Raw genomic sequence first — 15000 nt, 5'->3', positions numbered from 1 at the left:
TAACAAGGGAAGGGACTGGAATGAAAGGGATCCAGGGGAGCCGGAGGGTCTGGAAAGGGAAGGAAAGCAAGGGACAGACTGGTCCGCGTGATAGACCAAACAACAGGATGTGAGTCGGCCCAAGAACATTGCAGCGATAACTGGCAAACGGAGATAGTCTAATATTGTCTTTAGTGATTCAGTGGTCGTTTATCTCTCTCTCTCTCTCTCCCTCTCCCATGCACACACATACACACTAAATACATACGCACGCAAACACACATACAAATAGGCATGCAGGTCTACAAGAAAATAAATCTATGTAAGCCCATATATTTTTAACAAATATGCAGTCTTTGATATTGTTTACTTAGTAGTGACGAATGGTTTATTTAAAGATCATTTCAACTTACTTGTTTAATAAATACTAATAATCTTAGTATGAACTAGAGGTTTATTCATTTTCAAAGGCTTTATAGATCAGTTAAATTCTCTAATATAAGGTATTTCATTTTCCTCGATGTAGCCGGCTAGATACCTCGCTATGGAATTTTTGAAAGACTGTTACCGTATTTTCGCAAAGGCCCTTGGAAATATAATTATTATGGACCGGAAAATTAATGGAAATATTCCCAAAATTAATATTCCAAAATATGCTGTTTGTTTTTTTAAAACTCCCGATTTACCAATAAGGTTTCATAACAAGCTATTTACTTATATGCTTAAATTAATATGACCCCATCTAGCATTCCTGTTCATGGTGCGTTACAAGTTATATCGTTCGGTACGGATTGTCTCCTTTCACCTCTTTCCCTTCTCTCTATCATCACCAGCTGCCGTCTCTGACTCTGTCTTCAGAATTTCCTCCCCATCACAGATCCGGAATGGGACAAAATGTGGCCCAAGAACTTCGCTTCAGATTCTCCATATAAAATCATCCTCTGCATCCGACAGCCAATACTTTTAGAACGCCCATCCAACAGTCTTGTCATATTTCTATGGGTATGGTATTGCTGACCCTTTATCACTCTTACTTACCAGAGGCAAAGAGTCCAGTCAGCCTGGCTCTTCTCAGAACTGGATTATGCAGTTCCAGCACTGACATTTCATGGAATAATCCGGGAATTTCGGCTGCGCACTGGAGGAGGACCCGGCCTTGCTCATCCCACAGCTGGTCGGCGTTGAGTCTCAACTTCAAGGACGATGTGACAGCTTTGAATCCCACCATCTCGTTGGTCTGGTTCGCGACGGATTCGCGTGGGACCTGCAAGAGGAGTATGTTATGATTATGTACATCAGTAATAGGGTGCATTTTCTGATAATAATAACAATGTTACGAGAGATTTTATCACTGGTAATATATATAACCGTAATGACTCAAATATAGCTGAACCGCTAAATACTGGATCAGGGTTCTCAAGATCAAATCCTCCCTGAGAGAGAGAGAGAGAGAGAGAGAGACTGGGAAGGTCTTTATCATTCCTCTAGATGTAGCAGGAAGTAAGCGTAGCCATCACATTTACAACAGCATCATATTTGTCAATGACAAATTCACACTTCAAAGATCGATCACCACTTAAACAAAAATGGCTGTTTACTAGTGTAACAATAATGCATACTAATAAGAGACTGTTGGTCATATGGACGTGATACATATATTTTCAATAATAATAATAAAACACTTAAAAACCCTTTATGACTTTTATGTTGTAATAGAATTCTCTTATATGAATTTCCTGATCAAACAAAGCATTGTTTTCAACGGTTAGTATATGTATTTTCCATGCTGTCAGCATATCCTGATGGAATGAGCGTCGTGCTGATGCAGAGTCAGTAGCAAACACTGAGACAGATGAATTTTAAAACATATGACATCCATCAGTATGAATTTATCAGAATGTGGCCGGGTCCTGTATAGCGACAAGAAAACCGGTCGTCTGTCTGACGTTCTGCTATTCTCATTAGTCTCTTCCCCGTAGAGGGGTGGCGCCTTCAGTGCACCTCACTCGGTACGCTTAAGAATTACTAACAGGTGTTTGCAGAGACCCTTTGGCCCCTAGATGAAGCCACTTTTTAGCTGTTTATGTTAGCCCTATTCCCTTTTCCTTTTTTATATCTTGTTCAGTCTCTCTTATTTCTTCTTAGTGCGCAACTGAGGAGTTTTCTCCCAGCTTCACCTTTAGACCTTCGTATCTCAGTTCATTTATTTTCTGGGCCTCTTGATCTTATATCCAACCACTCCAACTCCTTCGTTTCACTGTCTTAAGCACTGGATGTGTCAAAGTGCCCCATTGCGTGGTTTCATAGCATAAATTCCATAATTCACCTGTTCATTAGAGTTGTCACAGCCACATGAAATAGCAGCCAATTTAAGGAATCAAGATGGGAAAAGCTGTGTTGTAGCAATTCATTGCTTTCTACAAAGATGTTATCAAAGTTATGGGTTTTCCGTAGCCATAAGGAAAATAGAAAAGGATAAAATAAAACCGCTGTGCAAGAGAAACTTTTTTGGGGGCATATTAAGCTAGAAGAAAGTGGTGTAATTGTGGACGAAAATAATCATAATTATGTCATTTATGTTTATTAGGTAAGCAAATGTCATGAATTACAATATACTCAAAATTCTCCATGTTTACAGTTACCTTAAGAGAGAGGGGCGGGGGAGGGGGGGGATTTTTATCGGCTTTTTAATTAAATGTATGACCTTACATAATGTTTCTTTTGAACAAATAATAACTTTATGGAAATAACACCATCTATCCCCACTGCATGTTTAAAGATTGACGTTTTACCTCAAAGCCTAATCCCTCTACAGTAAATGTTTCTATACTCTTGTGTACATAGATTTCATGTACATTTTCGAGGCCTTGCTTATTCAAGGAATTGTTCATACAGGTTTCCTTTTTTCAACAGGGTAAAATCATTGCCATTCAATCTCTGACAATATTTTCCAATCCACTTGAAGTTGACTGACACTCAGTACTGAACTTACGTTCACGGAACTGAAACTCCCAAAAACATTGTAAGTCTTGATACGGAAAGAAATAACGATCATATGAACTAAAAGAATTAGAAGGAAAAATTATCCTTGAATTGATAAAAAGGATATTGAAATTTTTACCTGATATATATTATAGTAGGGGAGAGAGAGAGAGAGAGAGAGAGAGAGAGAGAGAGAGAGAGATCCTTTCCTCTCCTTTTCCCATTCTCATTTTTTTCCCCTGATGTTATGAAATCTCCATATCAGGGAGGGAATGAGATCATTATGAGAAGTAAATGAAGTGGTGTTCTCTTCTTAAAATTTTTACCCATTTTTTTTCTTCAAACAGAGCAGGAAGCTATTTCCCTTTCAGGTTTTACAAACAGGAAAGGGATATTCTTTCCTCCTCTGACTATGAAAAGTAGTAATTTTCTCTCTCTCTCTCTCTCTCTCTCTCTCTCTCTCTCTCTCTCTCTTCTCTTTGTCTCTAAATTCGTACCCCTCATAACACGTCATCTTTCTGAGCCACATCTTAATTTATAGTTTTCTCTTACGTTCGTTATTTTGATACGCCGGACTTTATCTCCGCTTATTCAAATATCTTTTCGCAGTCTTCTGTTTATTGGTATCTATATTATGCCACCTATTTGCTGGTTTTCCTTTATATTAACTCACGTAGCCACTCTGACTATTCATATATCTTCACCTTAACTCATTCATTATTCGCCGCTTTTGCTTTAAAGCTTTGTAATTTTATTTATTTTAAATATCCGGATTAACAGAGAAATACATTAACCTATTACAGCGTTTTTATTTTCTTTCTATTTTTCCCTCGTCTGACGAACAAAATAAAAACGGCCAAAAAATAGAAAGTTTTTGCGCCCTAGTTCCTTCCAAGAGTGATTTCATGGTGAGGGAAATTCATCCAAAGAATAGTGTTCGTTTAGACTATTATTTAGTCACCGTTTCCATAGGTTACTTTGCTCATTTCATTACTTTGATTTCCTTAGCAACTAACTGGTGCGCATTCAGAAGTTAGCGAAAAGTATATGTAATGACAAGCGAGGATATAATGACGATATAGCAATCAATTAATAAACTATTAAGCTGTAAGTTTTTGTTTATAATATCATAAGGAATGCCGCATTTTTTTCATATCGTTTTTATAAGTCTGATTATGTTTCTATATGGGGCAATGAACAACTGCAGTGCAAAATTTATTTAGTAATGTCCTTTGTCAGTAACGCAAATACACTACGACCTCGTTGCTTCTTTCTTGGATTTTTTTTTTTTTTTTTTGTTCCGGTGTTAGGAATATTAAAAGTTATTTCCCTCTTACGCATATTTACAAATGAGAGACAGGCACTTTCCCTAATTTCTAGGACTATATGAGAAAACACTTCAGCCAACTACAGCTATGAAAATATATTCTATTATTGGAATATGCTATGTTGAGACCATTTTTATCTACTTCATAGACGAATATCTGTGCAATTTTATTAGCAACACCTCAGTTCAGCCATAACAAAAACACATTGAAAGACTAAAGCAAAGATTTTTGTAAGAACCGCAATTCTAAGGGTGGGCTTTCTAAACGGGGATGGACTTCTGCACACGTTGGAGGAATATTCCAAAGGGCAGCGTTCATTATGTATATTCCTTGCCTGCAAAGTTTTAATAAGCAAATTCCACATCTTTTAATCTTCCTTACTTGCTTTTCCTTTCATACATTAAGCTGTAGGTCCCGTTGCTAGGTAACCAATTGGTTCTTAGCCACGTAAAATAAGTCTAATCCTTCGGGCCAGCCCTAGGAGAGCTGTTAATCGGCTCAGTGGTCTGGTTAAACTAAGGTATACTTAACCTTTCATACATTTATAGAATAATGAAATTTATCATAATAACGATGCCCGTTACCTAATTATAGAAGCTAAAGTTATATTTATCTTGCCTGAAGCAGTTTGTGTCCTCCTTTGTTACTTGAAAATTCAGACTGTTTCAGTTCAGTGTTTGAAAGTCTGCTGGTAAGTTTTTCAGTTTTCTGTAAATGAAAACTACTGTGCCGGCTTTGTCTGTCCGTCCGCACGTTCGCACTTTTTTCTGTCCGCACTTTTTCTGCCCGCCCTCAGATCTTAAAAACCACTGAGGCTAGAGGGCTGCAAATTGGTATGTTGATCATCCACCCTCCAATCATCAAACTTACCAAATTGAAGCCCTCTACCCTCAGGAGTTTTTATTTTATTTAAAGTTCAAGTTAGTCATAATCGTGCCTCTGGCAACGATATGGGACAGACCACCACCGGGCCGTGGTTAAAGTCTCATGGGCCACTGCTCATAGAGCATTATACCGAGACCACAGAAAGATAGATCTATTTTCGGTGGCCTTGATTGTACGCTGTACAGAAAACTTGATTGCGCCCAAGAAACTTCGACGCATTTTTTACTATTGTTTTTTTAGAAACCATTTATTTGTCTATAAGGTATAGTTACTTCATTTCAATTGAGGATAAGAGTCTTACAAGAAGCCATTATTGTAAGTTAAGATTAGACCTGTTTATTGCCACCACGGGCTCTTCTCCCAAAAGCAAATGAAAGTTTTTGCCCAGTTCAGCTCAAGACGCAAGATACCGATGTTACCAGACCCGTTCATCCAAACATAATATTTCAGTGTGTTCCTTTCTTGATGGCAAATCATGTACACCACGGATCAGCATTTTTTTCAGAGCTCTTCTACTATTTTTTCCCTTTTAGAAAAGGGTAAGTTTTTCATTTCGTTTTGTTCACTTCTTGCATCCACTCTTCACGTGTTCCTTATTAACTCTGCTCAAAGGATGTTTTTCCGCTGGTAGTTGTATTGTCGATACTAGCTGTGGTCGATATGTTATTAATAAAATTGAGGAAGGGAGACAACGAGATGTAGAGTAGATTGAGAGAGAGAGAGAGAGAGAGAGAGAGAGATAGAGAGAATGAACAAATAACACGAATTTGACAAGAGGACAGGAATTTGTAACTCAGGTGCACGAGTTAACGCTATATTTTCTATTGAAAATTAACTAGTGAGAAAGTGATTTTAGGTCAACATAGGACATTTTTCCCTTCAAATTTTAATCAATATTTTCCCAAAATATCATGACATTGATGGAAGCGACCTATGTTTAATAAAAAGCAATTTATCTTCGAGTTGCTCTGTCAGATGGGAAAGAAAATGTTAAAGGTTACAGTAATTTCCCTGCGTCTTCTCGCCCTCTTATAGTCATTTAATTTAAGGAATCCAATATCTCATGGAGAAATTTATTGATTGAGGGGCAAAGCAAGGAAAAAAAGAAGGACTTAGAATGTTAATTTAAATGATAATGACTGAATTCGCATCAATAGGTAAATATTTTCTTTTCAGTAAAACAGTTACAACATAAAATTCTCCGCTATAAACTTCATTAATGCAAACGGACGAATCAGATTATGCATAAAGACAGAGAGAGAGAGAGAGAGAGAGAGAGAGAGAGAGAGAGAGAGAGAGAGATTATCAGCTTCCCAGGTATGACCGGGAGGTGAACAAAACAATGATTGGAATACAAGTTCAATCGTGAAATTCTCTTCCCCATGTAAAAAATATAAAGCAGAAGCCGCTTACATACCACAACGAAAGAAAAGAAAGGAACTTATGTAAAGCGAAAAAATGTGAAAATGTTGACTCTTAAGCTACGAATGAAATCGTAATACTATGACCACTGTATTGTAATAATTTCATGGACGTAATGTCTTTATACAGTACAGGGTTTATTGAAAGTCACAGTAATAGCCTGATAAAAATATAGTTCAGTTTATTTTAGTTCAGAGTTAGTTTTATCTGCATCACCACGTGGGTGTTTTTAAGCAGTCGTGATTCGTTGTGGGCGTGCACTCGGAATCCTGTTAATGCAGAGGCCGACAGGAAGGCCACCTCTATGTCATTACCCAGCCCAGGACCGATACAAACAAAAGGAAGGATGAAAAAGTAGAGATTATCGCAAGGGAACAGCGGGGAGAAAGTTTTCGAGCTTAGCGAAATAGTGAAACAAACAATCCCAGAATCAAGCAATCCGATTACTGCTGGTTTCCACAGGGGAAATGTGAACGTTAGATTAAGTGAAATATAGCAGATTGTTTCTCTGGAATGAAAGTCAACCAATCACACTGGAATTTAGTCTCTCACTACTGAGCTTTAGCAACAAAGTCCGTGGTGTACAGCCCTATTTTGTTGTTCATGGTATGTAACCCCCATTTTGCCTTTCATGGTATGTAGCCCTATATTGTTTTCCAAACCTATAGAGGCCCTGCTCTGCATTACTCCCCTAAAGCCACAACACTTCTCTGATACGGGCGTAGCATATGGAGCCCTATTTTACAATCAGTGGTATGGTCCTCATTTTAATTTCAGTGGTACGTAACCCATTAGTTGCTAATAGCATACACGTCATGTCACTATCCCTTGACAAGCAACCGAATTTTTTGTGTTCGTGGTACGCAACCAACTTCTGTCTTTTTTATGCACCAATTTCATATCTTATAAAACATTTCTTTTTGAAGTTTTATTTGCCACAGGCTGAACGCCAATTAATGGAAAGTATTCAACACATCTAATATTACTTTCAGCGTGACTTCTCAGCTAAATGAATGTTACGTAACAAAGTGCTTTTAAATTAATTAACTGCGTTTGTTTTAAAGTTTAAATATTAATTAATGGATTGAATGCTAATCCGTAAATTGAATTACAGTTAATTGTTTGAAGCTTTTTTTTTCTCTCGCAAAGTGCGCATTGACGTATGGACAGTGTTTCCCGATGACTTTTCAAAATTTTGACAAAGCTATATAAAATCCTGTTTCCGTAAATAAACTCACGTGCTTACACACCAGAAAATTAAATAACATTCTCTCTCTCTCTCTCTCTCTCTCTCTCTCTCTCTCTCTCTCTCTCTCTCTCTCTCTCATCTACAAAGTTTAAAACTGGCGTGTTAGAATGCTGTTCATTCATAGAAAAATCTTTTCATGTTTAATATATCAAAACACTGTTCTTTATATATTACAAAAATGATAAAGCTAAAGGTTACATTCTTGTCCGGTGAAAAGGTCAGAGTTTTAATACTGTAACGATAAAGCAGAACACTGAAAGAGTAACTTAGCAATTATAAAAAATATAACCGGCTAACCATGGAGCCACTGTTACCAGCACTAAAGGATGAAAATTTATTTTTGCAAGAAGTAGAACATAAAATGCTATTTTTCGTTGTCAGGCCCTTTTGAGATACATACAGTACATACACATATTTATATATTCGTTAAGGGATATTTATGCAAATTACAACAGGATTTTAGTGATAGAAATTCATTTCTCGCTATAATGTGGTTCGGATTCCACAATAAACCGTAGGTCCAGTTGCTAAGTAACCAGTTGGTTCTTAGCCACGTAAAATAAGTCTAATCCTTCGGGCCAGCCCTGGGAGAGCTGTTAATCAGCTCAGTGGTCTGGTAAAACTAAGGTATACTTTTTACAACAGGATTTTGATTGCTACTTTCGTCTGCTGTTTCAACTAAATTACAGCATTGATTTTTTTTTCTTTTAGAGATATTTGTGTTCTGTACATAGAAATTAAAAGCAAGGGGCTTCTCTGCTGTTGTGTTAGTTTCTCTTTACAGTAATTAAAATAATAGTTTACTCCCTTGAATAAAAAGAGAAAAAAATGGCAATCTCCTTTTAGAGATAAGTTTATAAGGCCGCTAAGTTTTATTGTACATTTTCTGTGACCATAATGACCCAAAACTTAAGGATTCCTCGGCGCGTGGTTGGTGTTCAACTTTTTTCTTTTTCTTTTCTTTTACTTTTAGCTTGTGTGTGTGTGTGTGTGTGTGTATATATATATATATATATATATATATATATATATATATATATATATATATATATATGTATGTGTGTGTGTGTAATATTAATAATGTCGCTGTCATTTATGCGTGGCCTCATTTATAGATTTAGTTTGAGCTGTTTTTCGTGATTTGTAACAAAAAATAATCGGTAAGATTCAGATTTTTTGCTGTACTTATAAGTGAAAACTAATACTCTAAAATCAAGATTCCTTCAGGAGGAAAAAGGTGAGATAGCCTAAAATAATAATAATAATAATAATAATAATAATAATAATAATAATAATAATAATAATAATAATAAAATAATAATAACAGTCGTAGGAAGGATAGCTTATATCCCGCCGGTGACTGTCTAGTTTCGGCAATTCCCACGTTATATAATGTTTGCGGAACTCTGTTGGCAAACTGTCGATTGCCTTTCAGAAATTTTGATCATCGGTCCCCAGGTTCACAGTTTAGTTTTTCAAGGGTTGCAGACTGCGATGCTCACCTTCCAAATTCCGTTGTTGTACAGAAATCCCTAGATTTGGTCAAGAAGTCTGACATAAGGGTTATTTTTATTATGTCTTTAGTTTTCAAACTGGGAGTTGGAAGAGCCTTTAAACAGTAGACTGCAACGAGTAGATGCTGATGGGTGGCATACTTAACACCGAAATTTGCTCTCTGGTGTTCCTCAGGGAGATGTTCTGACCCACTACTGTTTATACCACGCACATGGGAAAAGCCGTATGGCTCTTTATGCTGATTGTGCTACTTTATTAGCATTGACCCATGTGACTGTAGAAATCCAGTTGCATAGACTTAGCTGCAAATATGTCCATGGTACAAATTATGAGAAGTGAAGTTGAACTCCACGGTTTTCACCAGTCCCACCATCCAGATCTCTCCAATGACAATGTTGCTTTGACAACAAACAACTCATTTAAAATTCCAGATTTCACTCTTGAATGCAGAATCACTTTTGAAAACATAACTGATCTATTTCTTCTTCAGTGGCTCAGAGACTGATATACTGAAAAACTCTTTCACGACTTTGGCCTGCCTAACCCGAGAAAAATGTTTATTCTTTTATTCTGCCATGTTATCAATACTGTTCCCAAGTCTGGTCTTCAGTAGCTGACTCACTTCTTAATTGCTGGATAACAATTTTAATTATATTAAATTTTGTGTTCCAGATCTTAAAGTAATTCTCCGGCACTGCCGTTTAAGCAGATTATTTCGAATGTTTAATCATTCTAATGATCCTTTGCATTCAGACATTCCAAGCTTATACTATTCATTACGCAGTATTGGGTTTACAATTAAATCCAACACCTTGCCTCTACCTTTGTGAAGTTCAAAAGTACACCTTTTATAGAACTTTTGTTACAGCTCTGAATAATTATGGAATGATCTTTCTAACTAGGCCTCTGCAGATGAATTGTTCAAACTAGGTGAAAATACATAATTTTATGTTGAGCAAGCTAACATGATTTTCATTTGTAACTTCGTTGTTTTATCTTACGTCTGTGTTCGTTTTTGTCATTTATTATGATTTATTTTTTACTTCCATATTCTTTTTTCCATACTTGGATATTTTTTTACTGGATCTCTTTAGACTTGTAGCATTCTGCTTCTCCAACTAGGTTTTCAGCTGGCTTGTAGTAATATAGTTACAGGAAAATACTAAACAAGAACTAGTCCATAGTCCTGAAAATAACCCTACCTTTTTACACACCCTCCCCACTCGTCCCCCCACAAAAAAAAAAAAAAAAAAATTTTCTTACCTCTGTGCCATTGTGATACCAAGTTAAGATTGCGTGTGGATAAACGTTCCTTGCCTGGCACAGGGCCTCCACGCGCTGACCATCTCTGACCTCCAGGGGTCCGATGCCATTCCATCCTCTCACTTTGATGACCGGGCCATATTCACCATGTTGTTCTCCGTCAGGTGGATCTGAAAAGAACATTCTTTTTAATGACCGATGCCATGTTCTGTCATGTCGTTTGACGCCTGGTTTTATCACACGTCTGCACAGGAGTATAATACTATAAAGAAATTGCTTATATTTCGGCCAATCCGGAGGTATAAATAATCATTATATATAATGGACAGGGACTATTTTTGTGTGTTGTCATGTTACCAGATTATCGAAATGCTACCGATATACCAGCAACATGCTCTTGAACTGAGCTACCCTACTTTGACTTAACCTAGGGTGCAGCATCAGGGATGATACTGGGATCAACCTAATTAATCTAGCCTGCCTTAACTTAACCTGGGGTGAAACATCCTGCCTGACTATGCGGCTTGATCAGAGTAAACCTCCCTCAACCGTTATGACTGCTTGAAAATAACTGATTCCCGTAAAGTTACGACTGGCATGAAAACAGCCACTTTCTGATCATTTTTGCTTTATGAAATTTTTCATTGTGTTTCATCCGTTCTTTATTTTACTGTGGCCTCCTTCCCGCATCTTTCTTTGTTGTAGGTTAGAAAAACACCGAGAGAGGAAAAACCTGTTCAAGGTTTGTAGGGAGAAGTGTGACAAAAATGTATGACTAATGCAGTTAATTAAGAGGCCATTATTGTCTTGAAGGTACGTCATAAACGTTTTCCAGGGCAAAGTAGGTCTCATACATTCTCCCCCTTTACTCTAACACTTATCAAAAAGCTAGTCATAATAAAACACTTGGTTCTGCAACAACATCGTTGTCTAAACCCACACAGCTCTTCCCCTGTGAATCCTTCTATTACTTGAGTCCCTTGCAATCAAAATTTATTCTACAAATTTCCACGTATTCCTGGATATGTTACATCGCTACAGTTCTAACTCAGTTTTATTTTATTGCATTTTATCTTACGCGACAGTTGTACGTCTTTTCTATTTCTTGTGGAAGACTTGTCATTTAAATATATCTGTAATGTTTTTCAATATTTGTCTTCAAAAAACAGTTGAATGCTAAAAAATAATTTCCAGCTTATCTTTATCTTTCAAAAAAGGAAAAACAAATGTAAAGTTACATTGTCATCGGTTTATTATTAGTACAATAGCAATAAAAATAGAAGATGCATAACTTACGCCTACTTCCTTAATCTTCCGGGGGAAAACATAGCTTCAGGATTTTATAATTTCTTTTAATGCAAAAAGCCGAAAATAAAAATATTATCCACGAGTTTTGTTGAAAAAGTAGAAAGTTCAGAAAATATAAATAACATCTATTTGATTCAGAGAGAAATATAAAAGATGCATAATTGATGCTTACTTCCTTAATCTTCCGGGGGAAAATATAGCCTCAGAATTTTATAATTTTTTTTAATGCAAAAAGTTGAAATAATAACATTACCTACAAGTTTTGTTGAAAATTAAGGAGTTCAGAAAACATAAATAACATCTATTTTATTCAGAGTGAAATATAAAAGATGCATAATTGATGCTTACTTCCTTAATCTTCCGGGGGAAAATATAGCCTCAGAATTTTATAATTTCTTTTAATGCAAAAAGTTGAAATAATAATATTACCCACAAGTTTTGTTGAAAAAGTAGGGAGTCCAGAAAACATAACATCTATTTTAATCAGAGAGAAATATGTGAAACAGTAACAAAATACTCAGTAATTCGTCATATTCCCAGGTAATCAAGTGAATCAAAACAGCGAATAATACATTTCATCTTGCTTCTGCCTTTTCTCATTCCTTTTGTCTTGGGAATGTACACATGTTTAACTTTCTCTGTATAATATCTCAAAGAGGAAAGCAACACTGCTCATTGAAACTTCCGAAGTTCTCAAACTTCACATCAAGCTTGTTTCGTATCTGGGTATATTCATTCGAGGAGAGAAAAACACGCGCGCTGTTTGTGTGTTTGATTGGTCGTGTGCGTATATATATTCATATGTATGTGTGTGTGTGTGCGTGCGCGCGCGTGCGTGTGTGTGTGTGTGTATATATGTATATATATATATATATATATATATATATATATATATATATATATATATATATATAATTGTATTACAGTATAAGGAAATATTCCATGTAGAAATAAAAATGAAAATAAAATTAAAATAAAAAATGGCGACACAGTCGCTATCACATACAACCATACACTTATGGGTTAGTATGTTTAAAGGCCATTATTATGAAAAACTTTGGTGCACCCCCCGGCCCAGGAAATTCCCTCCCCTGCCCAGCGCCCTCCGCCACTTGATCCTAAGCCATATTTCTTCTCTCAGTAGACACAGAAAATTTCAACAAAATGAGTTATAAGACAAAGGAGATGAGATTAGTTTTCCTAAAGCACAGAGTGCAAATGTTAAATTGGTCTAGAAAAATAAGGTATAGAAACAAGGAGTTCTGGAATTCGTGGAAATGCAATTCTGATGCTGATTATTCTTTTCAGAGGCTTCAAGCAAAAACAAAAATTCGGAAGTAAAGCAAATTATTGGCTTCGAAGTGTTCAAATAAAATAAAATGTAGCGAGACTGATCTTGGCTGCCTGCAGCCACAAAATATATAAAGAATGGTAAAGTAGGGAACTAAATGTAAACTGTTCGAGGCAAGAATAAACCGATTCTTTGTCAAATATGTCTCTCTAAAACGGAAGTTGACCAGGAGGAAACCCTAACACATTACTTTAGAAATTAGTGGTGTCCATAACAGCTGGCATAAAGAGAGAGAGAGAGAGAGAAAATTAACGAATGAATGAAGCAGGATTCACTTCATCAGCATTCATGAATATGTATGTACACTGTATACATGTACACACACAGACATATATATATATATATATATATATATATATATATATATATATATATATATATATGTGTATATATATATATGTATATGTATATATATATGTATATATATATATATATATATATATATATATATATATATATATATATATATATATATATATATATATATATATATATATATATATATATATATATATATGCACTTCCAGAATATGTTAGTTTTCCTGTGGTCTGAGATTCCTAGCCAGGACATATTTTACTTGTAACTCAGCCAAAGTAGATGATACTATATATTTAACTATATAACAGTATGGTTCCACAAGTTACAGATCATATCTGTGTATCTTTAAGTGCCTTTTATTACGAGCATTCGTAAAGTAATTAAGCATACAAATGAAACAGTAACTACGAGCAACCACCACTCTTCATACAAAAACCACCTTCCACATATTCCACATATTTCCCAACAGACTTCTCCGCATCCGAGTTAGCCATTAATTAAAGCGAAAGCTCCTTTCCACTAAAAACTAAAGACGACACAGTCACTCATGCCATCTTCCCAACCACCACCGACAACAAAAACAACAACAACAACAACAGCAACAATAGTAACAACAACAACAACAAAACTCGAGAAAATAACTTCCTCTGGAGACAAACTCACCGATGACTGTCATATTAGCCGACTTCCGCAGCGTCTCGAAGTTTTCGTCCGACATAACTTCGCAAGTGAACGCACCCGACGAGTCCAGGGACAGGTTTCTCAGGCTCACTTTGAACTCCGTCGATTTTTGCAGCTGTAGAGAGAAAGACACAGGCGTCAATTAAGTTTCAGGCCAGAGCTATTGTTGCCTTGGGCTATAATTAAAGAGAGAGAGAGAGAGAGAGAGAGAGAGAGAGAGAGAGAGAGAGAGAGAGAGAGATAATGGGGTGGGTAGGGTTGCTACACAGCTTATAGGGCACGGGAAGAGTGAGACATTTTGTAATGTGTGATTTGAGATTAAGATTCTCAACTGAGGTCCTGTAACAAAACGATAGCCATAAAACTATAAGAAAACGTAAATAAACTTATGCAGTGACGATGTAATTATCAAAAACTGAACAGCTGTAATCAGTGACATATACGTTTAAGTGGTAGATGAAAATCGTCTCCCGAATGAAAATAAATAAATAAAGAAATATATATATAAAAAATCACCGTCTCACCATTGTTTCATACTCCTACAGAGAAATCTCACCGGGTTGTGAATATGATGAAACTTGTCTATGTGAATGTCGACGTGGAACGACGATTGCGTCAATTTTTTTTATTTCACTATTTTCCTCTTGAAATGAGTTTCCACAGCCATGAGGAAAGGCTTTCCCACAGCCATGAGGAAAGGCTTTCCCACAGCCATGAG

General features: G+C 36.2%; 1 protein-coding gene across 3 annotated transcripts in view; it reads right to left on the bottom strand.

Moving 5' to 3' along the window:
* The window catches only part of LOC136828689 (uncharacterized), a 486022-nt gene that overhangs the window by 8876 nt on the left and 462146 nt on the right, over positions 1 to 15000 (bottom strand). For all 3 annotated transcript variants that reach the window (XM_067086816.1, XM_067086814.1, XM_067086815.1), the window contains 3 exons: positions 14265 to 14397; positions 10624 to 10793; positions 1018 to 1243 (listed from right to left, as the gene is read on the bottom strand). In XM_067086816.1, the coding sequence (XP_066942917.1) occupies positions 1018 to 1243; positions 10624 to 10793; positions 14265 to 14397 (529 nt within the window). The remainder of the gene's footprint in view (positions 1 to 1017; positions 1244 to 10623; positions 10794 to 14264; positions 14398 to 15000) is intronic.

Source organism: Macrobrachium rosenbergii, chromosome 43 (assembly GCF_040412425.1).
Source record: "Macrobrachium rosenbergii isolate ZJJX-2024 chromosome 43, ASM4041242v1, whole genome shotgun sequence".
Taxonomy (NCBI): domain Eukaryota; kingdom Metazoa; phylum Arthropoda; class Malacostraca; order Decapoda; family Palaemonidae; genus Macrobrachium; species Macrobrachium rosenbergii.
This window is presented reverse-complemented; position numbering and strand designations above follow the sequence as displayed.